This window comes from Talpa europaea (assembly GCF_964194135.1).
Source record: "Talpa europaea genome assembly, chromosome: 4".
NCBI lineage: Eukaryota > Metazoa > Chordata > Mammalia > Eulipotyphla > Talpidae > Talpa > Talpa europaea.
Window position 1 is genome coordinate 90039492 of NC_140070.1, and position 25668 is coordinate 90065159.

Genomic DNA, 25668 nt, shown 5'->3' on the forward strand with positions numbered 1-25668 from the left:
AGTAACTCTGAAATATTATTGTGCCCAAAAGTCTCCTGTGAAACTCATTAAAATTATAGATTTACAGGTTTTTTTCCCTGATAGTCAAATCCAGTAGACCAGGTAGGGCTCAGAAATCTGCATTTTAAACAAGTACCCCTGTGATTCTTATTCATGTATATTCAGGTCTTCACCTCCAGAGTTGGAAGTCATTGATAAGTAGAAAGCAGACATGATAACCAATTAGAAATATATGTCATTTAGTAAATTAACCTCTTTTTCACCTCAAATCCATAGTCACTGTTTATAAAGCATACAGAAAACATTACCAATATTTAATCAAAGAGATATTTGGTGGGGGTGGATTAATCAGATTTCTTAATTACAGGTTATATGGGAAAGTGGTTCATTATTCAGTTGCTTGTTTTTGTGTTTTGAGTAAATGAATTGTCTACAAGCCAAGTCACAAATGTCCTTTCCTTCTTCCATTTGTGCTTAAAGCCTTTCTCTATTTAACTTTAGAGCAACCATCCAAACCTGAAATTGTCAGCAAAGCACCATTTCTAGAAACAGGGCAGCTGAAAAAGGTAAGAATTTGCTTTTGATTTACTCACTTTTGTTTAGTCTAGTGTTCAATGCCTTTTCCTGGCCTTAGATGTCAGGACAAACTAGATAGACTCTGTGATGTAGAGTTGACAGTGTTGCAGGTGCTAGTCAGAAAGTCTGCACAGGTAGAGTTGGGGCACATAGAATAGTGTGATCACTTCTGAAGGGAGGAGACATGGGGAGCATAAAAATAACAAAGTCATGTCTTTCTGGCTTGAATGAACTGAATCTTTAATAGTCATACAAGGATGGGTAGATTTTCTCCAGACCAACAGTAGAGAGGGCTTTCCAGAAATATGAAATAATATGTTGTGAAAGAGAATGACATGTTTGGAAACATCAAGTTATTTGCATTTCTGGGACTGTGTGTACTTAGATGGTGGTCAAGAGAATGAGGTCTGGAGAGGTAACAAGAGGCTGGATTGACAAGTATTATATGTTATGAGGGTGTTTTCACTGTATTGTATTGACAGACTATTGAAAAGTTGAAGTAAAGGTATGAGATGACCACCTTTGAATGATCACACTAGCAGAGGTTTCTAGACTCCATTTAAGAGCATCAAAACAGAAATTCCATGTTTGAGCACATTAACTAATACTCTCACATTCACAACTAAAACTCCTAAATTTTCCTTTGGGAAAAAAACAAGTTCAGGGTTTTTTTAAATCCAATTAAAGTTTACCATGTAACATTATTGATGATAAATGCTAAATATTGACGTTGAAACTCATGCAAAGAAAAGAAGTAGAGATTACAGATCATGGTTAAAGTTTAAATAGTCTGAAATATATGTAATGGAAATGAAGAGGGAGCCCTATTTTAACACTGATACTGATTTTTGTATACATAGATGAACCATGTTAATGATAATGTTAATGAAGTTATGTTATATTATTTTGTTAATGTTAAAGTGATATCAAAATGAACTTGGTAATGCTTTTATGTAAATGTGATTTCATTAATAGTGGTAGCACCTATTTCACGTTTAAAAAAATGGACAAGACGATAACTTTAAATAAAACACATTTCTCGGGCCTCCCCGGTGGCGAAGCGGTTGAGCGCTGGGTTGCGAAGCTGCCCGTGGCCTCTGCGGCGCAGGTTCGATCCCCGGCTGCTCCCCGGCCACCGGAGGAGGGTCCCGCATGGCGCGCAGACCTCTCCTGCCGTCCGCTGCTCCCCTCAGCAGTGTACTTCGGTCCTTCTGCCTGCTCTGCTCCCCGCTCTGGCTCTGGTGAATTCTCTCACCCTCCCGCACTTCTGACTGTACCCAGTGCATGTATAAAACAAACAAACAAATAAATAAATAAATAAAACATGCCTCTATTAAAAAAAAATAAAAAAAAAAGCCACGTTTTTATCCAAAAACATTTATTCAATCATTAGTCAATACTTGAAAGATGAATGGATCACAAAACCTTAGGAATAACTGCATCCCCTCAGTAGTCTGGGGCTTTCAAATTGACATCCACTGATGGAACCAAGGTAGTAACCTTTCCTTTTTATTTTACAGTTGGGTGACTGCGTTGCAAAAGACAGTTACCCAGATGGCAACATCACATGGTACAGGAATGGAAGAGTGTTGCAACCTCTTGAAGGAAGTGAGTATAAAGAAGGAAGTGAATTCAGACAATCTGTTTTGACATACTCTTGTCTAGGTATTTCTTAGACTAGCCTAGCTTATATTTAAATGTGTTGCTCTCTCTCTCTTTATGACTCTATATTTTTTTACTTTCAGTATCCATTAAATCATTAAGCAATTTTTTAAAACACCATTTTAGCCCTTGTGCAGAAGAATCAAGAGAAGAGAAAATTATTTCTGTATATGGCATGTTCTAGAAGTTAATTAAAGTGAGTGGGAGATAGGATTCCAGGATTCTGTTTCTCTCAATGTCTTTGATTCATGGTTTTGAAAAAGCCATCCTACCTCACTACATGTCTGTTTTCCCTCCTGTTAAATACAGTTAGAGGGACAGAACCACTTCTCAAAAGTATTATGACATTTAGTTAAGGATTGTGATTTTCCGATGACAGATTCTATCATTAGTGTTCTTTATTTTCTTCAGTGGTAGTCATAATTTTTAAAAAGCAAATGGACCCGGTAACTCAGCTCTATACCATGACTTCATCACTTGAGTACAAGACCACCAAGGCTGACATACAAACACCTTTCACCTGCTCTGTGACATATCATGGACCATCTGGCCAGAAAATAGTTCATTCTGAACAAGCAGTCTTCGATATTTACTGTAAGTAACTCGATATATAATTATTCAGTTTTATTGTGTTAGAATATTCAAATGTTATTAATCTTTTCAATCTCAATTCAGATTTTTTTTGGATTCAACTTCCAATCCCACCTTGTCCATGTCACACAAATTATCCCTTGCTTCTTGGAAGATCTGAGGAATAAATGTTTGCCCATTTAGGGGCATCTTTCACTGTCTGCTTTGTTACTCATGAACATCTCTTCTGCTTTCTGTTAAATGCTAATTTTCTGTAAGACAAGATTTTTTTATTTATTTATGTTTTTTAAGATTTATTTATTTATGCATACAAGGACTGGGGTACCAGAGGATTCACCAGAGACAGAGTGGGGAACAGAACAGGCAGACTAACTGAAATACACTGCTGAGGGGAGCAGTGGGCAAGACAGGAGAGGTCTGCTGCACGATGTGGGTAGCTCCCTGGCCAGGGATCAAAATCATGCTGCAGTGGTTGTGGACAGCTTCACAGTTTGCATCTTAACTCCTTGCACCACCAAGGAGGCCCGCAAGACAAGATATTTTAGTCTGAACCTTTCTTGTAGCCCTCAGCCCTGGCACATAGCTGTGAATTTTATAGGAGTTCAAAATACCATGTGAAGGTTTCTGAATGACTGACACATGAACAAAGTTAAATAGAAGAGTTTAAACTGAAGTCTGAACTTGAGGATAAAATTAAAGTGGGTGCCTATACTTAAAAAGAGGCATGAGGTATATTGCCTTATGGATATAACCACTCCTAATGATGTATGTGCCAACTGCTAATGGGGAGGAAGGTTATAGAGTACTATCTCAGAAGGAGGAGGCACGGCCCTATCCTGACTATTTGGAAGATATTTTTATGCAGTTAGAAAAGACAGTTCTGTCAACACACCAGGAGTCAGCCTCTTTCCTGACAAAAATCTACCCATGGTCAATCAACAAAGAAAAAAACATGTGAAGCTTATAAGAATTCCTTAAATGAAAGATTTGGAAACACCCTAACTCTCCCAGGTTAGCTACAGAATCAAAGCTTCAAACAAATTAAAGGTGGAAAATAAACTGCAAGTAACTGGAAAAGGAAACTTGTTTGAATCCACACCCTTTCCTGTATGTGTCCTCAAACTCAACTCCAGAAACCCAGTGTTCCCAGCAACAAAGACTTATCTTTAATGAGCATGAGGTATCACCTACTCAAAAGTTGCTTTGGAAGTTAGTTAAGATTTCCTTTATCTCAAGTGTAGTACTTTGTAGGTGTTCCTTTTTTCTTTCTACTTAAGGTAAGCCTGGCATTTTCATGCTCCTTTAACCAAGTGCCAGAATTTGGCTGTGACTCTGACCAGGACAGTTCCTTAGCAGTTGACCCTTCATGGAGCTTCTATGAATCACAGTGAATAAATTGTTAACTGAAAAATATGTGATTATAAATATTTGGTGTATTGTTGCATTGGGTTTTTAACATGGTATTGAACTTTAGAGCCATATGTTTGGAAAGAGAATACTGAAATTATTAACAGTTACATTTTCCTATGTACTGTTTTATGAACTTACGTTGGAAAAGTAGAAAACTTGGTTTAAAATATATTGTTGCTAATGAATTGAGATAAATAAGGCAATTCTATACAGCATATTAATATGCTGTTAAAATATTAAAATACCAGATTAAAGTGGTAGAGAAATGAGGACATTAAGAATAAAAGATTGTATTTTCATTCTTAAGATGAACACCAAATAAATGAAGAATTAAAAATAAAAAATTATATTGTTGCAACTGGATTTTGTCAGTTTTTTAAAGTACCCAATTTTGCCTTTATATTAACAGATGCAACTTAAATTTTGTCTTAAGCATATGAAAATCAGCAACCTTGAAATTTAAAATAAAATTGCAGTAATTTTTAAAAATAAATGATCTTTTTAGGTAAGGGGTTTCCACTTCAATGAAATTTATTTTACTAATGAAATAATTTGAATAAGTTAAATAGGATGTTGTGTCCCAAAATGTTTCTGTTAGCTTCATTTCATAAATTTGAAACATTAAATATTAGGCCCTAAGGGAACCTTCTTGATCATCTGATCTAACTCCATTATTTTACTTAGCAGTAAAGTGAGGCCAAGGCACTTGTCCTAAATTAACTATACACACTGGGTAGACTCCTTTATTCCAATGCTGTGTTCATTCCTGCAACACAGGTGCCAAGATAATCTAATAATGAAATGCGAATATGCTAGCAGTCAAATCCCAGTGCTGTCAATTACTGTGTATTCCTAGAACAGTAACTTAACAACTTTAGGCCTCAGTTTTCTTATCTTGAAATGGGAAAAATATCATACTTGTCATAATGTTGTTATGGAGAAAATTTTGAAATCACAAATCTAAACTAGTACTCTCTATTGTACATGAAATGTTCCTCAGAAAGTACTATTGTCATTATCACTGCATGATCATTGTTATCACAAAAGCATATAGTTTGAGACATCTTTTTGTGAAAGAGGGGAGGAAGAATTAAATTATTTTTAATGAATAAAAATGATTTTGAATCTGTCACATATTATAGAATGATCTAGTATTTATACATCTATTCTAGAGAAAAGACAGAAGTGCCAGTAAGATTTTAGAGAGTTTTATCTCATCCACATTTCTATTTTGGTTCTATAAAATGCAGGACCTTATATTGGAACAAAACTGAAATTTAACTTGCCCTAGCAATAAAGGGTTGTTTTGTCTTAAAATTTGCAACTAACTTTCAACTTGATTTAAAGCAAAAATTTAGAGGATTCACAGTTCATCTGAAATCAAACTTACTACTTTCGTAAATAAAGGCAGAATCTCTCTGTACAAATATGTTCAGTTAAAAATTATCTTGGTGAAGTGAAGATGAACAAGATAGGAAAGAAATCCAAGATGAGCATTAAGTATTGGGGAACTAGGTTAACAAAAAACAGGAATATATATGAGTATCAGGCATGAGGAGTTGGATGGGCAGAAAACTTCTTGGAAAAATAAAAAGGAAATGATTTTACACAGCTGTCTCTATGGAGTCATTTGGAATGACTTTTGAGAAGGCTGAACTTCATGGTGAATACACAATGATGTTTATAGCCCTAATTCAGATAACTTACTACTCCAGTAGAGAGGTAAGACACCTACTTCAGAAGGAATTTGTCAGTGCAAGGTTGTAAGTGTAGGAACTTACACAGGAACTGGATTAACAGTCTGAATAGCTCAGTGACAGTGCTTCTCAAACTTGTGTGCATCAGAATCACGTAAAGGACTTATTAGAACACAAATTGCTGGATACTGCTCTAAAGTTTCTCGTCCAGTTGGTAAGGACCCAACCTTCTGCATCTATAACAAATTCCCTGGTTATGTGAATGCTGTTCATTTGGGGACCACATTTGGAGAACCACTGCTTTAAGATGACTTCAGAGATGAGGAGGGAACTGAGTAGAAAGAACAGAAGGATGCATTCAAGAAAAAGACAGTTGACAAGTTCATTCTGAGAAAGTTTGAAAAGATGACCTGGTCTAACCCTTCTTTATTATGTTCAATTAGTAATGAAATTATAAAGAATCTAGTTTTCTAATCTTTATTTTTTGATTTCTTTCTTCTGCCACTACCCAAAATTATACCACCATTTTTCATCACTTGTATTTCAGTGATTTCCAAAAATAATATTCATGTCTGTTATCTCCAAACTGGCCCCTTAATATCTTTCTAAAGATATCTTTCTGTAGAAACATCTTTCTAAAGCACAAATGTGACCCTGTTACTGCTGTGATTAAAATTCTTCATTGACTCTGCAGTCCCTCATGGGAGTGTCTACACTCCCAATCTCAACATGCCTTCAGCCCCTTAAAGACATGGAACTGCGTCATGTCTCAGCTACACCATTTCACTGTACTGTCTATAGTCTGTTCTATTTTCCAGATTCTTCCTGAAGAATAATTTACTTATCTCCCTATCCATAGGTTGTTACTACCTGACCTTTGTCATCTATCAAACACCTACTAATCCTTTAAGAGCCAGTTCCAAGGTCAATTCTTACTAGAAATTTCCTAGTCCTTTGCATATATAAGCCACCTGTGATCACTATGCTTATATCTATGCCATTTGCATGTTGTTACCGTCTTAATTGTTGAGTTGGTGTTATCATAAATAGGCTGAAAGTTCATTGAAAGCAAGGAAATACACTGTTTTCAAATTTATACCTCCAGCACTTACTACCTATACAATATGAATATTAACTAAATAAATGAATAAGTGATTGGACATAAGAATAATTGAGTGATGGAAGAAATTTGAGTAGATTCTTGGTTTTGTGTAGGGGTATGTAGAAAGTCATGAAACGTAAAATTCTCCTTTAAACTAGGTTCAAGCCGATTGTCAATACCAGGTTAGGAAATGTTTATTTCAGTCTTTACATATTGGGAATGCATGAGAGATTGTGAATGTCATTGTAATATTCAAGCACTACATCAGAAAACTAATTGAGAGGAAATATATATGAAGAATAGAAAAGAGAGTTTAAAAAAAAAGGAAGACAAAGAAACCCAAGGGAAGGACTGAATGAAGTTTCACCACAATGTTTTTAAATGTAGGTTATTCAGAATCAAGACTAGGGAAATGTTGGGAATAGGAGAGAATCAGTTGCAAAATAAACTGAGTATTAATCACTAAGACTCTATAATTGAGTGCATAAGAGAGGGCAAAGGAGAATCCACAGTAACTGCCAGAATGATGATTTACAAATAGACAGACTGAAAGTCAAAGTCAGGGGCAAAGGGAGAACAAGATACTGTTAATTTTGCTTGAGACATGTTAGTTGGCATCCATAGAGTTACAGTTAAAACTCAAAACTGTTACATTGACCCTATGATCTCAGTTTAGTTCTTGAACGGTCTGATACAGAGTCTGCTGAAAAAGGGACAAAGAAAGGGAGTTTTGAAATAAAGCAGGAAGCCAGAGGGATTGTGATACCTAGCTGTTCTGGTGTTGACTTTGATCAGAGAATTGGTACTGTGATGTGGCGTAAACTAAGACTAGCTAGAAAGGGAGGGCTATGTAATAAAGTGAGTGAGGTCTAGAAATGGAAGGTCAGCGAGGGACTAAAAACTAACTCTCATTACTTTCACTGCGGCCGGTGGAACTACTTCAAGGAAATTCAGAACAAACAAGTACATTAAACCAATCACTGTTTAGCCTCAGAACAGTCTGGGCAAATATTCAGAGGTATCTAAACATAGGGGAAAGGCAAAGAAAAATCTATAACAATTCTTCTAAGGTATTTTCTCTGCACTTTAATAAAGTTAAATAAGTGACTGCAACGAGAAAAAAGTCTTCAACTTCACCACATTTATCTGACTTTATTAGCTAATAACTGAGTACTCATAGGTAGTAGGTTAGTTTTAGTGGTAACATGTTGGAATAGTGACACATGCCTCAATAGTTATTAAACCTGGTGGAAAACCTTTGCATTATGACTTTGATTTTTTCCATCAAATTTTATTAATTTGCCAGTCATTTATATAACTATAATTTTGGGAGTACAACTTCACACCTCCCTCTGTGCACATGCTTCACTCACCCTTCACCAACACTTCAGTTGAAATTCATTGTTCATTTTTATTCAGCTATACAATGAATGGATACTTTAGAAAGTGGGTCGTTTATAACTGCCATCACCACCTCCTTTTATTTCCTGTACTAGAAATGGTCCACTGTATCCAAACTTTAATTTCTTTGGAACTCTACTGTTGAACAGCAATCTCTACTGAAGAATACCCTTTAACCCTGTTTTCTCTGTAAAATGACCAAAATGAAATGAAAGTTGTTCAATGAATAGAACAGAATTGTAATAATACATTTACAATCCCATTGATTATAATACATTTACAATTTTGTTGTGTTAAGAATCTCCCTCAGTTCACGGGATTCATCTTTTTGAAAACAGGCATACTCTCCTGCATGTGAAAAATCTTGCTGGTGTTGTTTAGCTCATGTCCCTTTTTATTAAACATAAGGTATTATTCAGAATGTGAGTGAATGTGGTACCTAATAACTTTAGCTACTTGCTAGCTGACCCACTCTTTCCAAACTATAAGATTCTTATAATGTAACTAAATGTCTTTGTAATGAAATCATACAGTAAGATTGTTCCTACTGGTCTTTTACACAAAAAATAATTGCAGTCATTCCTACCTCAGTTAAAGACATTTTTGTTAAGAAGAAATTGATTTTTATGTAACAGGGTCTTTTTGTATTTTCCTCTAACCAAGATTAGTAGTTGGCATAGCAAGTAGCTATTAACTCAAATCCTTCTCTAAAAAGATATATTTAAGTAATTACCATTACTCGCTTCTTGAGAAAATTGTGTATAATTTAGTCATTTACATTGTATGTACAGAGTAATTTGGTACTTGACAAAAATGGTTAACTTGTGTCCATAACTCTTACAGATCCTACAGAACAAGTGACAATACAAGTGCTGCCACCAAAAAATGCCATCAAAGAAGGAGACAACATCACTCTTAAATGCTTGGGAAATGGTAACCCTCCTCCCGAGGAGTTTTTGTTTTACTTACCAGTAAGTGCTCACAGATTATTACTTGAGCTAGTCTACTATCATTTCATGCTATTATCTGGCAGCTGGCTGACATTAAGAATTGTGTGTACTTGGGTGGCTTAACTGAGGATGGAGATTATTCCTGGGGACAAGGGACACCTAGAACGTCCTTTGAATTTTTTTCCGCATCTGCCAGGTTTCTTGCCTTTTTTCTTGATGTTTAAAGATTTTAGGAACAATGAGACAAAAATGATCACAGGAAATGATAATTACAAAAACTCAAGGTTTCATTATCCAAATGAAATATAAGATTCTGCTCTTCAGAAGCAGATTACTATAAAATGAAGAACGATAACAAATGGTTTGATGTGGATTCAAAATCTACCTAGAATACCTGCCTGAACACATCAAGGAGCCTCAGAAGTAGGAATCGTTCTTTTGCTCATATTTAGCTAGATGGAATAAAGCTATGGGCTAAATCTTGCCATCATGTATAGCTTTAAAGGGCTAGTTTCTCCAATTTTGTCAGTATCATAATTGAAAGAAATATGTATAGAGCATAATTTGGAAAATTCACATAGGATATATTCTAGATATCACAGTGATATGGTTATAGAGTAGGAGAGAGCTCTGTGGGAAGACCTGTGCTTTTTCTTCTACAGCTCTTCCTTAGTTTGTATTTCACAGAATCTTCCTTTGAGAGAACTGTACACAACTCTACACTGCATTTACTGCAGGGATGTATTTAAAAATGCCATTCAGTGCATTGCCCAGTAGTATTTAAGAATATCACCTATTACATTATATAAAGATTAGTATATATTTATCTTTTAGACTTAAATGTTAGCAGGAAACTTTATTTCTCCTAATAAATTGGCATGCTGTTCTTATACTATGTGCAAATGAAATTTTGATACTAGTTATTTTTCTATCTTGGCTATTGCAATGATGGAGACAGATTTGTGTGTTAGTTTTAGCAACAATATTTGATTATCTTTTTTTATTAACGTGTACTCCTAGTTCATCTAGATCTTTATATACTCATAGTTATGCTTTTGTTTTGCTCCCATCATACTTCCCTTTCTCTGTCTCCCCCTCTTGTTCCCCTGCCTCCCTTCCTTCCTTCCTTTCTTTCTTTATCACCTTTTTATTTTCATGTGCATATGTTTTCCCTTTAAGTTGCCTCAAATCTTTTTGTCAAATTAGAAGAAGCATAAATATTAAAATATACTATTGGAAAAATTTTAAATGTGCTTTAGCATTCAAACTTAAGTCATGCTATCAATAAATAGCTATCTTTAGTACCATGTAAATTAGCTCCCACATTTCCTTAGAAATAAAATATTAACCTTTTTCCCCAAGAATCAATTAAAACTGTGCTTTTATTTGCCCACTGGAACTGACACATTCCCAATTTTTTTCCTCATCTGAGTAAATGCCATTTTCATCAAGAAATAAAACTGTTTTTGGGCCTACCTGGTGGTGCAAGGGGTTAAGCACAGCACTGTGGGGTGGTCTGCAAGCACTGCAGCATGAGTTCCATCCCCTGCCAGCAAGGGAGCTACCCACATGGTGCAGTAGACCTCTCCTGATTCGCCCGCTGCTCCCCTCAGCAGTGTGTTTCATCAGTCCGCCTGTTCTGTTTACCTCTCTGTCTCTGGTGAATCCTCTCACCCCCCGCATCTCTGGCCTGTACCACAGCTCTTGTGTGCATGGATAAATAAATATTTAAAAAAAAAAAAAAAACAACTGTTCTCATTGTAGCTACTAAGTGTAATCATCTGACATTTTACCTCCATCAAAAGGGGCAGCCCGAAGGTATAAGAAGCTCAAACACTTACATGCTGACAGACGTGAGGCGCAATGCGACAGGAGACTACAAATGCTCCCTGATAGACCAAAAAAGCATGATTGCTTCAACAGCCATCACGGTTCACTGTAAGTCCCCTGGTCTTCTCTGCCAACTTTGCTATAGTTTCTAATAATCTAACTTGGCTGTCTTTTCAAATACATGGCTGCCATGTTTTTCTTAACATGATTTTAGTGGACTGACAGAAGAGCATCACTGCAAGCTCAAATTTGTTCCAGAGTTATACCACATTATTGAAATCTGGTGTGGAACTCATAACTGAAAAGTTTGGGAGAGGTGAATCTCCAGCTTATTTCAAATGGTCTTCAATTTGTGGTATCAATAAATTACTCACATGTACTCACTTTATATTTTGAGAAAATATATAGATATTCTTGAAGTTAACAGGTTTGCATCTGAACAAGAAAAATGTAGATTGTCTCCTTTAAAATTAACCCTCAAACCTAAGCAACACAGTGTTACCGTAGATTCAACTTTGGAGGCAATAGAGACCATTAAAAGACATTTATTGGCTCCTGTATAGGAGAGAAAATTTCTGATAACAGGTCCCCTTCACAATTACCCCCATCAGACTGTTTTGTTAACTTCTAACCTGCTTTTGAGCTCTAGGTATTCCAAAAGTTTGATTTATTCCAGTGTGATAGAAAAAGAGAAGAGACACTTGACTTAAGATCTTTATTCCTGACAGTCTATATTATTGAGGTACCTGATGCCTCATGGAAATGGAAAACTAACTTGAACTGCTCCCTGGTGACACTAGAGTTCAGAGTGCTGTGGGCTAACATCAGTCTGTGTTGGAGGGCATAGGCCAGAGTTTATTTATGGCACTATCAGTAAGGTTTCCTCTAGTCAGACTCTACTACAGTCCAATTAACTATGAGGGGTTTCTTTATGTCACAATTGATAGAGACCAGCCCTTATTTTGAGGAAATAATTCCAAATCTTTCACTCTATCTTTAATGTTTGGGAAACATGTAAGATAGGAACAGAAACTTTGAGGGAGATACAAGGAGGTACATTTGGGAATAGAGTAGCCAAATGTTTGCTTTTGAGTCAGGAGCACACACTTGGGAGCTCTGTAAAAACAGTGGGCTTTTAAGAAATGTTCGCAGCCAGACCATTTCTTTGTTTACTCCATATTCATATTGCACATATCTGAGTGTATCAACCATCAGGGACTAGTTAAATGGGAAGCAGTGTTATCCTCTCAGCATAACTATAGCACTTTTTCTCTGAGGACCAGTCAATCATAGAACCATTTATCCAGTCTATTCCATGGGAAATGAAAGAGTGAAGTGAGGAAATACAGCCAACAGGTAGAACTGCCTGAGGAATATCTCTCTGATTATTTTCATGAGAACCAACAACCAGTAAACCAGGGTTTAGAAATGGATAATATGCTTATATTTAAGAGAGGCAAGTTACTCACACCCCTAAAAAGAGAGCGCTCCCATTTGTATCACAGTCAGATCAGGCAGGTAAAGATAGATAGCAGAGTGAAAGCAAAAGACTTGACCATGGACACATAGTTTCTCAATAGTCACCTGTGTTAAAGGGGAAAAAAATAAGCAAAATTGGATTTCATTAATTGGATGTACGTGCTTTTTGGTTTCACAGGTAGAATCTAACATTGGGACTTAAGACCTGTATTACTTCTTTGAAAGCTGAAAAAATTATTGCAAGTAGAGCAGGAATTTATTCTATATTACAAGTAGTGAAAACATAAAAATCCTATTTTTGTCCACTTATCCTTGATTGCCTGTTTGTTTTGCAAAAACTGGATTTGTTTCCTTTCCATAGATGACTAAATGGAGTGTAGCCAGAGAAGCACCAGCCCGTAGCTGCATATTTGCAGAACAGACCTCTCCTTAGGACTTTCAGCCCACAGATCTATACTTGCTGATGAAATGCCTGCTATTCCTTGGCCAATTCATGCACATATAGATTCTTCATTAGAACTTCTAAAGTGCATCATCATCCTTTAAAATGACTTTTTATCTTCTCACTGGCACAGTAACAGTCTAGCTAATAAAAGCTTCAAACTTGTCCTGAATAGAATTTTTATCTAAATATAATTCATCCAGATATTCTGAGGAAACTCCACACTTTACAATGTGATAATGCATATTTTAATACTAATGAGAAACATGCTTCTTTCCTTCACTCATTCAGCATAGTTTTTGAGCCGACTTGTGGGAGCTAATAGATTGTAACACTCGTGTTCCTTGGTGGTGCACACAGCCCAGGAGGAGAAACAAGCATTAAAAATGATGTTGCAGACATTAAATGTTGCAAACAAATGTTGTGCTCTGTTGCAATTATGCATGTAAATCCTAGAAGTGTAGGGTGCAAGGCAGTATTCACAGCCATAGGACAAAATTCTAACTCTCAGTGTGGTAAGCCTTAATTAATTATGTATGTTTATCTTGCATTTATACCATGGTAGTAGTCATCATTGTGAAACCTGCCAAGCTTCTTCACTTATTTATGTGGCAGAGTTTTTCCTGTATCTCCACATAAGCTCTTTTCAATCATTGGGAACGACAAACACTGCCTCCTATTCAAAACCTTTATTACTACTTTGAAAGTCAGTTTGGCTTTGTTCTCTAAACTCTGTGTTTGCTTGTAGTTCTGACATAGCTTTTTTTCTTCAAAAAGCCTTTCAACAAGTATTTATTGAGCTCCCAATCTATACCATGTTTGCTAGTAGGTACTGATTTTAGGCTGCTGCATATTATGGTCAGCTGAGTGCACATTACCTCAACCTCAAAATTATAAACTGTAAGCTCATTATTCATCTCTGATTTCCCATCAATGCTTGGAGCATAGTAAATGTATAACAAATGTTTGATCAATTGAATTGGATTTCCCTCAGATAGATCATGCTATGACATTAAGATTTTTGTGGGAATTACTTTCCCTCTGAAAGATTATATATCCTTAGATATATTTATACTCTGCTTTTTAAAATGTTAGCTGCTGACTGTATAACATTAGATCTTGTTTAAAATTTCAACTGTATAAGAAATAGAATAACATTTTTAAAAATATTTAACTGCTATAGTTAATTCTCTCTAAAGAAACATACAGACTCTCTCATGGTTTTTCAGTTTATTACCTACTGTCTAAAATATACTTGATTTTCCAACTTCATGCCTCACCAGTTCTTTTTATATTAACCTAGTCATCACAGTTTTTATTTTCTTTTGGAAGCAATATAAGAATTTTTTTTTCCTAAAGGTGATAAACCTCAGATGTTACATATAAAAAGTTAAAACATCAATCATGTTAACTGCAAATAAATGTATAACCAATTACATTGACCACTTACTTGTCCAAAATGGTCTCAAAACTGGCTTGAAAAGTTGTACTGATTATGCTACACATCAGTTATTTCAGTCACATAAATCAGTTTTGAATTTCCAAGTGCTGTTAGAAGAATTATTTTCTTTCATCTTTTTTCCTGCAAAATATTTTGACTATCTTACTTTCCTGGAGTTTGTATTCAAGCAGATTTTCTGCTTCACAGATTTGGATTTGTCCTTAAACCCAAGTGGGGAAGTGACCAAGCAGATAGGAGATGCCTTGCCTGTTTCGTGCACAGTATCTGCTAGTAGGAATGCAACTGTGGTATGGATGAAAGTAAGTAATATTCCTCTGTTTGGTTGAGTCCTTTTTAGCCTTCTTTTCATTTGATATTATATGCAGATAGGTATATTCATGGGTTTATACACCCATATTCATACTCTCTCTATAGTATATAACACAAATCATGTCATACTAAAATTTTAGAGTACTCATCAATGGTATGGCATCCATAACTGATCTTCTAAAATTAAACTTTGGGGTGTGGTGTTTTATTATGTGTATAAGTAGTTGACATGTACATGGGCACACACATAAATAGTTTTATATTTTAGTACTTAACAGTTTACGTTTAATCCACATTGCTCTCACATAACACAACAATCCTGTGCTCATGCTGTACATTTATTATTCCCTATGTTATTCACAAAGAAGATGAGGCAAGAGAAATCTGAAAACTCAAAATTGACAAAGTAGATACTCAAGCTCCAACCTTTCTGAGTGTCAGTACTGTGCTCAGGTCTCATCACTTTCCGTCTCTCTACTGAAACTGGTCTCAGGTTTCTAAATGTTTGTGCTTAAATATATGTCTCCTTTCATCCCAGTCCATAGTAGAATACTTGGAAGGAACTAGGAGCTTAGTATTTCCTGAGTAAGAATTTCCCGAGAGTGCTTATTCTTATAATTGTGTGAAATAGAAACTATTACCTGGCATTACAATCATGGGTACCTTTGTAGTGTAAAAATGTGTGATTGGTAATTGGTGATTTGGGACAAGGTGCACCAAAGGAAAAGGTTGTAACTATGGTCCCTCCAACTCAAATATTTGGCCAGTATTTCTGAATACCCAGTGCACTGATGACCAGAATATGGCATGTAACAGGAGCACTTAACCAGTGAAGTGTTGACAGAAAACATAAACTATTCGAAAAATGGGGTTCTGTTGGCAAGAATTATCTTTATTAAAAACAGTTGAGAAATATATTGTTGGATTTTTTGGTGATGAATATACCTTTGTTTTAGGTTACTTTCAACACTAGATCTTTGTTACTTGCTCTTTTACTCTTAAAACTAAATTTTTTAATTTTACTTCTAACAACTTCTTGTTCATTCAGATGATTAAAGTGTCATTCCATTGACTGTATATTTGACATGATGCATTTGTAGTTCTTGATGGTCAAAGGACTAGAAAACTTCCAGGCAGTTGGACTACTCAGTAGGTTTAGGAATACTCAGAGTGTGTTTTATTATAGTACTAGAGATAGAACATTTGCTTGGCTACGTTTACTTTCTATGTCAACTGTAGTCACTTGTTAATTGATTACCCATTGTCAATAGTGCTAATCAGTCCATTGGTTAGTTAATTAAATGTTGCATTTCCTTTGCTCATTCAAATTAAGATATTAATCTATTATCAAGGGTTTCTTAAAAAGTGTTTTGGTCATAAAATTGCCATGGTTCTGTAATGGATCCCCTGTCTTGATAATGGTATCCTATAAAAGAGCTTTCAGGCATTTTTATACATCATTGACTACACAAAACAAGTCTCTTATGTAAGTCAACTCTAGTAGTAACTACTACAAGGCATAGTTACTATCCATTGAGAGCCTTCCTTAATGAAAACATATTATATTATTTATATAATTAAGACTCCATAAAGTTCAATATGGTAAGAGTATTATCCCATTGCACAATAAGGAAACTGAGTATCAGAAGTTTATGAACTTGTTCCAAGATATAAATGGGAAAGTCTGAAATAAAACTCTAACACGTCTAACTCTAAAACTACAAAGGAAAACAAAATCTATTTTTGAAATAATCTGAAATTAAGGGGGAAAAAGAAGCTTCCATTTTCATTCAACCCATCAGAATAATTTTAGGCCTAATTATTATCTAATAAATACATTGAGAGTTATAATTGTGCCATGTGAAGTAATTAACTTTTTATTTAATCAGGATAACATCAGGCTTCGATCTAGCCCATCATTTTCTAGTCTTCATTATCAGGATGCTGGAAATTATGTCTGTGAAACTGCTCTGCAGGAAGTTGAAGGACTAAAGAAAAGAGAGTCTTTGACTCTCATTGTAGAAGGTAACAAAATACTTAAGCACCAAACTGACATTTTTCTTTGAGAATTTGTTATCTGCTTTCTTTTATGAGCTCAGTTCAACATCTTAGTTTAATTGTAATGATATTTTAGGAAAACCTCAAATCAAAATGACAAAGAAAACTGATCCCAGTGGACTATCTAAAACAATAATCTGTCATGTGGAAGGTTTTCCAAAGCCAGCTATACAGTGGACGATTACTGGCAGCGGAAGCGTCATAAACCAAGCAAGTATTTGTCTTCTTGTTATATTCTGCATTTGGCCCAATGCGGGGTTTTATTTAGGTACCTAAACTGTAGGCAAGCTTGTTACCGACATGAAATTTGTGGTATATTCTCAAGGGAAGCCTTTTCTAACTCTTTATTTATCTCAAAGAAAGAAAATGACTCAAAGAGAAATCTAAAATCCCAGGGCCATAGAGAATGGAAGAATCATTATCTTGGGGTCAGTATCTGCTTTTAAAAGAATATAAATTGGGTGCTGTTCTGTGGTCATTAATTCCTGGAACTTGGGTGATTAAAACATTAAGGTATATGCTTTTCTGCCTCATAAATTTACACATCTGAGTATAAGTGGCCACCATTACTTTGCTTAAAAATGCACATAAGGGATATTTCTTCTTAAAACTGGGCCCTGGGGAATGATGAAGAACATGGTCACTGTTTGCGAACATATGGTCTGATTTGCATATGCCAGGGCTAGAGCCAAAACAAAGCCAACTTACATACTGTCCAAGATGTTTCCTTCTGAACAAAAGTAGACATAAATCAAACCTTAATATTTACACCTTTGTCAAGACACTTTAGTAATAGTAAAGAGTGAAGAGCTGGGCCTCCCCTGGTGGCACAGGTGGTTGAGCGCAGCGCTGTGAAGCTGTCCGCAGCCTTTGCAGTGCTGGTTTGATCCTAGCCGGCTGGCGAGGGTCCCAAATGGTGCGGCAGACCTCTTCTGTCTCGCCCACTGCTCCCCTCAGCAGTGTATTTCGTCAGTCTGCCTGTTTTGCTCCCCGCCTGTCTCTGGTGAATCCTCTCACCCTCCCGCGCATCTGGCCTGTATCCCGGTTCTTGTATAAATAAATAAATAAATCTTTAAAAAAAAAAAAAAGAGTGAAGAGCTTATGAACAACATCAATAATTTTCTCTTTGACATAAAAAGAAAAAAATAAGATTAAAATCTGGCCAATCACGAGGGGTTCAGAGCTGTAAATCCATCAAATGGCCAGACTGCTTGAGTTACTGACGTATTTGTTAATTCCAACTTCTCCACAACAGTCTGCATAATTCTCGTCTCAGTGGAACAGTTTAAAAAAATATAAAACAAAACACAACCTCCTCAGGAACACCAGAGGTGCCAAGGATTATTTGAATCTTCTGTGCTGCCTTCCCAGCTTTGAACCCAGTTAAAATCTGAGAAGGCATGCATAAAGCAGAGTTGCAACTTAGTTTTAACTTAAAATTTCCACTCTTTATCCAGAGAGGTTAGGTCATTGTTCTAGTTTATCAGTGTTTAGTAAACTTGTCTCTTTGACTGCTGGATGATGCATATCTATTTGCATAGCTGCAAGTATGAAAAGTCCTCAAAGGACTGGGCACACTTGAAGCATTTGGTTAGGTATGATGGGTACACACAGTTCAGAGAGCATGAGAGGAGAGAAAGAGGCTGTGGACACTTTGACTCTAGGGAAATGAAGTTTTCTTTATTCAGAATCATGACCTGAACCACCTAAATTAATGACAATGTCATATCTAATTTTTGGCATCAGAAATGACTTTCTTTTCTATGCTTTTTTTTGAGGGGGTCTTTTTTATTAAAAACTTACTTATTTTCTTATATCATTGTTAATTTTCATACAGTATTTTATTTCTCCCTTCAGGTGTAGAACCTATAGTTCTCCCACCACCATTTACTCTGTTCTTTATGCTCTCTAGTTCATGTCAGTAATAATTACATGGGAAAAAAAATAGAACCTTTAATGGAAACTCATCTCTTGGTGGTGATCATAATATAAATAAAAAGATGTCAAAATATAAGGCTGTATACGTGAAACTTAAAGACAGTAAGTAGGAAAAAGACAGTAAGTACAAGCCTAAAATAAAGACAGTACGAAAATTCAAAATTCTAAATGAACATACTAACTTTCCATTATATAAGAAATTCAGAAAAAAACATAATTATATTAAAATATACCAAGATATTAAAAAATAACTCTAGGTACTGGTAATAAAATCATAGAAAAGAGGAAAAACACACATACAAACATAAATATTTGATGAATGAAAAGTTATAAAGATTTAAAAGGCCATCCCAGCAATGAGCAAATACATTTTGTAGAGACAAAAGTAACAAAAACATAGACTCAGTGAGGCAGTCATATGAAAATACTAATAGGAGTAGAAAAATAGCAGGTGAATTTACTGTGAGGATAAAAATAATAATGCTATTTTTCATTGTCAAGGAGAAGGATTGATTTTGCCCCACTAGGTGATAAGTTATTTTTCTTGTTCTAAGTTTGTGCTGGCCTATCCATAATCTTTTATTTGTTCCCTCCTCAATCACTGGTGAATCTATTATTTTACAATAACTGATACCTCTGCCCCACCCCTATCTCAGGGATTAGATAATATTACTAAGTGTGAGATTAGCTGGTTGTCCCTAAGGCCCTTGCAAGGTAGTTGAGGAAAGAGAAAATAGCAAACAATATATAGGACATGGTATGTCTAATGTGACGAGACGGAGCTCAATTACATATTCACTTTAGTCTTGTCAGATTTAGGAGTTGGGAGTAAGGTGAATTGGTTTAGAGAAATTAAATGCAATGATTTTCCTGTTAACACCCCACAAAACCCAAATGCCTTTATCAGTCACTGGAAAAGAACCGATCCTCTCTACTTAGCTTAGGAAAATTCACAAAAAAAATTTTTTTCCCATGAGCAAATCATACATACATGTATTTAGATGTAATGGTTTAAGGTAAAGGAATTAACTCCAGTAGGGAGGAACACTGACCTGATTTACAAATAACAACTAAGTTCATAAGTTTATTGAGGAAAAGTTGGTGATTTTATTGCAGGAAAATTGGTGATTAGATAGTCATAGTTAATTATTTTGAAACAAGTGCTAGTATACCAAATTATTCACCGAGACTATATTGAAAATAAGAGTATAATTAATTTAATTATTAAATTTATCATAGAAGCATAAACAAATCTGATTATGAATTCACTTACCCTTTTCACTCCTTGATGTAGATAGATAAACGTCTGAATTGGTTTTTACCTATGGTCGTATATATACCCTTGAACACTAGATGGCACTACAGAGCACCACACCTATCCTATTTCACTCAATACACTTTCCCGTGGTTTTTAAACTACTTCCACTTCTAACTCCATCTTTTTTTTTTTTTCTTTCTAGACAGAGGAATCTCCCTATATCAATGGCAGGTATTATAGTAAAATTATCATTTCCCCAGAAGAGAATGTTACATTAACTTGCACAGCAGAAAACCAGCTGGAGAAAACAGTAAACTCCTTGAATGTATCTGCTAGTGAGTATTTCATTTCTGGCATTAAAAAAGTAAGAAAATTTGAAGTTATTCTTCATTAGTTTAAAAATCTTCAATTCCATCTTCCTGTACTGCATTATGGTAAGTTTTATTTCTTTATTTTGCATTTGTTATCATCATCACAAGGTTCTTTTTTTTTTCCCCCTGGTTTTCATTCTTGTACTATCCTTGTCTTGACAGTTAAATCATTTCACATTTTATGGGCCAGAGACCTTATCTTGAACAGGAATATTTCCCAAGAGCAACATAGGATAATAATTGAGTTTCTCTTAATCCAAAGTTTGTGTTCAGAGTAGAAATAAAGAGATAATACAAAGATTATTTTCAATCATTTTTGTAACAGTTTTAAATTTGTTAAGCTTTTTATCCCCTTTAAGCTAACCTTTTGCTATCCAATTCTTTGTGGTATTTACCCTACCCTTATTTGGTAGAGGAATGCCACATGTTTAAGGTCATTCAGCAAACTGGTAGCAAACCTGATATTACCATTCATGAAAATCTAGTTTCAAAAAGTTCTGCTTTTGAATATTATTACTTAAATCATAGCTTAAAATCAGATCAGTGTGATTATTTCAGAAAAAGTGAAAAATCTGTCAATGCTGAAATCAAGGTAATGCATAAATACATTGGCAACTTCTTCTGAAAACAATTTAATTTGATGTTAGCCATCATCTTCAATTCTGTAATTGTCACTTTGTCAACCTTAAATTAGGGTGAATGAGGCTCAGTCTGGACAGGATACTGCTGACCATCCAAACTTATATTCTTCAGTCAGTTGGAATCCTGTATGTGACATTAGCAAGAAAGGGACATACTAGCTAGGAATTGGCTGGAGCTTGGAGAAGATAATTGTCTAAAGATAATGGTCCTTCACAGATTATGAATGGTATATAAAAGCCTGATGGATTGACTGAAGAGAAGAACCAAACAAATTTAATCCTAAAATAGGAGCATTGACTTCTCAGAAATCAATTCAGTGAATATTGATTTGTGCTACCTAGAAAGAGAACTTATCCTTTCTTCCTGAACACAAGTCTCCGTCTTCTTATTCTAACCCATTGAATAGCGGTTTTCTAGACCTTGTCGTGACTTGATCAACATTTACTACAGTCTGTTTCAAATTCAATAAGCACCTACCGAGATTCTAATTTAGTGTGTGTGAAGAGCAGTCTGGGAATCTGCATTTTAGCAGACATCACCGTAAGTGCTGATGTAGGCCTGTGCACATAGAAAAATATTTATGTAGCTTAATATTAGATAACCCACCACAGTCAAAATTCTTACAAGTAAGCCAAGAATGGAGTTGTCAGAGTCATTTGGAGGGCTTTTGCAAACACCACAACACTCTTAGCATCTGTGACATCCTTGTCCTACCCCCACCACTCTGAAAACACTCTAGTGCTAAGTCTCTGACACTAGAGGGCAAAAATGAATTGTCCTGTTGGGAGACAGAAGGGGAGAAACACTGAATTGTTGATTTCATAAGTGGCAATTTGTTTCTCTCGAAATAAGAAGCCCCATTAAAAGGTAGTAAATAGTGGAGATATTAATATGAATTTCAGATTCACACTCTAGCTTGTCAGTTGTGAAATTTTCTATGGTAGATTATTATTTTTGTAGTTTTAACTGTCCTCCTTTTCTTAATGCAAGATTAATTTCTTTGTAGAGAAGTTCACACACTATTAAGTGTAATTTTTTTACCCTTAGCTGTAGAATAGACATTTTATCTTTGAGTATTATTACCTCATACTATAATGGTAAAGGTGACTTTCATATATCAACAAATTTTGTTTTTAATTTCGTATTAACATTTTTCATTTCAGTAAGTATTCCAGAACACGATGAGGCAGACGAGATAAGTGGTAGGTACTATGCTGCCGACTCTTCTTCCTTGACTCTCAGCTCAAGATTTATGAAGTGTCATTGTATAAGTAATTTTCTTAGCTGCCACAATTTGAATTAAAGTAGCAAATGAGACAAAAGAATAAGAATGCTAAAATTTTATCCTTTAAAAATCACAAATTTGCATGTTACTTATTGTAGTGAGCGTTCATCATTCTTAATATGAAATAGCTAGATTGACCTTTTTTTAAAAATCCTTGGCATTGTCTGTAATTGCATGGGCTTTTCTTCTCTGTTGTAGATGAAAACAGAGAAAAGGTGAATGACCAGGCAAAACTAATTGTGGGAATCGTAGTTGGTCTCCTCCTTGCTGCCCTTGTTGCTGGCGTGGTTTACTGGCTGTACATGAAGAAATCAAAGTAAGTTGTGGCAAAAAGATCATTGCTCATTGACTTTCACTGGGAGAAAATACAATGTGCTAATTATGCTCTCTCTCCATCTGCGCATGTGCTTCCTGTAACAGGAAAGACATATGCTGCAAATCAGGCCTCAGAGGTTTTGCTTTCAACTCATAGTGACTATGTTTCCAACATGTTACAGAGACATGGCCTGGGGTATGATTTCACAGGTCCCCCTTTTTTTCCTTCACTCACTAATCTGAATTTAATTGTTTGATATCTTAATTCCTTGGTGGATTTTTAAAAAGCACATACTGCCTGAAGTTCAACTACTCTAAAGTATTTGGGAAAGGTTGGTAGAGAATAATTATTGGGAGCTAGTGCATCCTGCAGGGATGGCCAGGTGTCCCTGCAGGAACAGGTCTGGCCAGCAATGAAGCTGCTGAATTATCTTGTCACTGCTCCTCTAGTCTAGTCAGGACATGATGCTCCAAATAATGAGCTAATTGAGAGACTATTTCATTATTATCTTGTCTTAAATTAAGAAAAAAATGATTAAAGTATCAAGACTACTTTAAAAGGTTATTCAGGTGGTGTTTAGATAAAACTTGCAAATTCATAAAATGATATCGATAGTATCAAACTTACAAATCACCTAACAATAGTTTATAATGAATATGTGATGAACATATTCATCGCTATGAAGATCCTTAAGATACACACACGTGACTAGTACTCCTCATAACCCCAGTCAACTATGATTGGGCACAGGCTTTTAACAATTGCATTTTTAAAAAAAAAATTCATTGGTTATTATGTGGTATGCTTGTGGTTTTAAAAATGGGTTTTAAAACTTCTATAAAAGGAAATTGATTTTGGCAAGGGGTATTTATAGCTAGGGGAAACTTTGGACTTAACTTAATATTGTCTTGATGGCTAATGCAATCCCTTCTAATAACTCAGGTAACTTAACCTAAAGGAAAATCAAAAGAAAAAGCAGAGTCAGTGAGTATCCACAATCTTGCTTTGTAAAAATAGCAATTTTAGTGAAGCAATATGAGAATCGAGAAGCATCAGTAGGTGTCAGTAGTTCAGAAAATTTTAAGTCACATAACATGTACATGTATTGAGCTCTGGTTTTGTTCTCATAACCCATCTCGGAAGTAGATACTGTTGTTTTTGCTTTGCATTTGAAAAAAGTAAGACAGAGGATGACTAAATGAGTCGAGTAGGGTTGCGTAGTTTCTAAGGGACAGAATTGTATTTGATTGAAGGTAGTGATATTTCAGAATCTTTGCGCTTAATCTCTAGGTCTTACTTTGTCTATGCCTTACTTTTCCTTTCTTTTGGTGACATAAGGCAGAAGCGTGTCCCTTTTGTGTGCTGCGGTTGATATACTTGTCTGTTCTCACATCAGGGCGCAATCACTTCTGATCTTGGTTGCTACACCCCTCAATCTTGAGCAGTCCCCACTATCACCTGGCAACAAATATATTATTTTTCTCAATGAATATTTTACCTAGAAAGAATTCATGTGGGTTTGTGTCTGTGGTTCCCATGGAAAATTTGAAAGGCTAACGATATACCATGTAAGTAACAGAAAAATGCAGTTAATTCCTAAGAGGCACTATCTATCTACCTTATAGAAATTCTCTTCTATATAAGCTTCTCCTTCTATGTACGTTTCCTGATCATCAAAATCTAAGCCTTCCTCACAATACACAATAAGATATTTGCAAATCTAACAGCTTGGGCTCAAGGGTATTTTCACTTTATTTACTAAAGATTTATGGTACACTGCACAGTAATTTAATTTTTTTAAATAATGAAAATAAGATTTCCCTAGAATTAAGGTGAAAAATAGATGGCAGTTCTCTGTATTATGATCAAATAAGCATTAAATCCTTGGAGCGCTCCCAACATGCTTAGGCATCCTACCCTAATTGCCAGCATCTCATCAGACTTTTTGGTTCCTTTATGAATAGGAATTTTTTTTTTGTTATTTCATTAATTATTACCATGTGGTGACCCAAAATTAAAATCAAGGATAAATAAATAGCGAACACTTGACTTCATAGTGTCTTTAGGTTAAGAGTTAAGACTTCATGCATTTCCTTTAAAGTGCCTCATTAAATTAAGTGCAAGTTTTATCATCTGACTTGAACATTTGCCTAAAAAACTGCTATTTAATGGAAAAAGTGTACCCACTTTGCTCGAGTTAATATTATTGATAAGCAAAGTAATAATGCTTCTCATCCTAAGCATCAAGGTGTTTTTATTAAGAATTAGTGGAACTCTTTGAATGTACTAAGTACTTTGCATTCCTGCTTCGTTATTCCTAGCTAGTATCCTCTGAGATTAGTCAGCATTTTTGAAAAATGTGTTGCTGTTAACCCCTTTGTCCAGAGTAAGTGCAAATTCATAATCGGTGCTTTCAAATTTATATTTGTTTAGGGCATTTTTGGATCTCATATCTTCTAGACAATTCCTTCAGTTTTACAAATCAATATAATGGCTTCATTTCCATTTTTAGCTAATCTATTACCATTTTATGTGAATATGAGTGATTTTAATAAATATATGAACTACACTTTTCCCTTCTACCTAAAGAAATATAATCCTGTATTTACCATACTGCAAAATAATACCATCAAAAATCTTAGTGACTATCCATTATTGCAACCAACTTTGAATAACAATTGAATTTGAATCATTCTATTTAAAAGCCTCAGCTAGCAAAGTAGTGAAGTTTGAGCAATAGTGAGGTAGAGTGCTCTTCATTAGCAATTTAAAAATTCTTTGGAGAGGAGTGTAAGAAAATCTTTCATGCCCAAGTAGAGTTTTAGAGCACATTTGCTAACATGCCTAGTGGTTACTCAACTAGTGAGAACTCCCCATTCCAGTAATATG

General features: G+C 35.3%; 1 protein-coding gene across 2 annotated transcripts in view; it reads left to right on the top strand.

The window, feature by feature from the left end:
* ALCAM (activated leukocyte cell adhesion molecule) overlaps positions 1-25668 on the top strand; it is a gene marked incomplete at both ends in the record, with an annotated part of 176211 nt that overhangs the window by 142316 nt on the left and 8227 nt on the right. Inside the window, 11 exons of one of the 2 annotated variants that reach the window (XM_084231790.1) lie at positions 502-566; positions 2097-2184; positions 2650-2832; positions 9283-9410; positions 11195-11327; positions 14789-14901; positions 16801-16936; positions 17046-17183; positions 20372-20500; positions 22342-22380; positions 22662-22779. In XM_084231790.1, coding sequence (XP_084087916.1) covers positions 502-566; positions 2097-2184; positions 2650-2832; positions 9283-9410; positions 11195-11327; positions 14789-14901; positions 16801-16936; positions 17046-17183; positions 20372-20500; positions 22342-22380; positions 22662-22779 — 1270 coding nt within the window. The remainder of the gene's footprint in view (positions 1-501; positions 567-2096; positions 2185-2649; positions 2833-9282; positions 9411-11194; positions 11328-14788; positions 14902-16800; positions 16937-17045; positions 17184-20371; positions 20501-22341; positions 22381-22661; positions 22780-25668) is intronic. The other variant, XM_084231791.1, reaches the window with a different exon arrangement.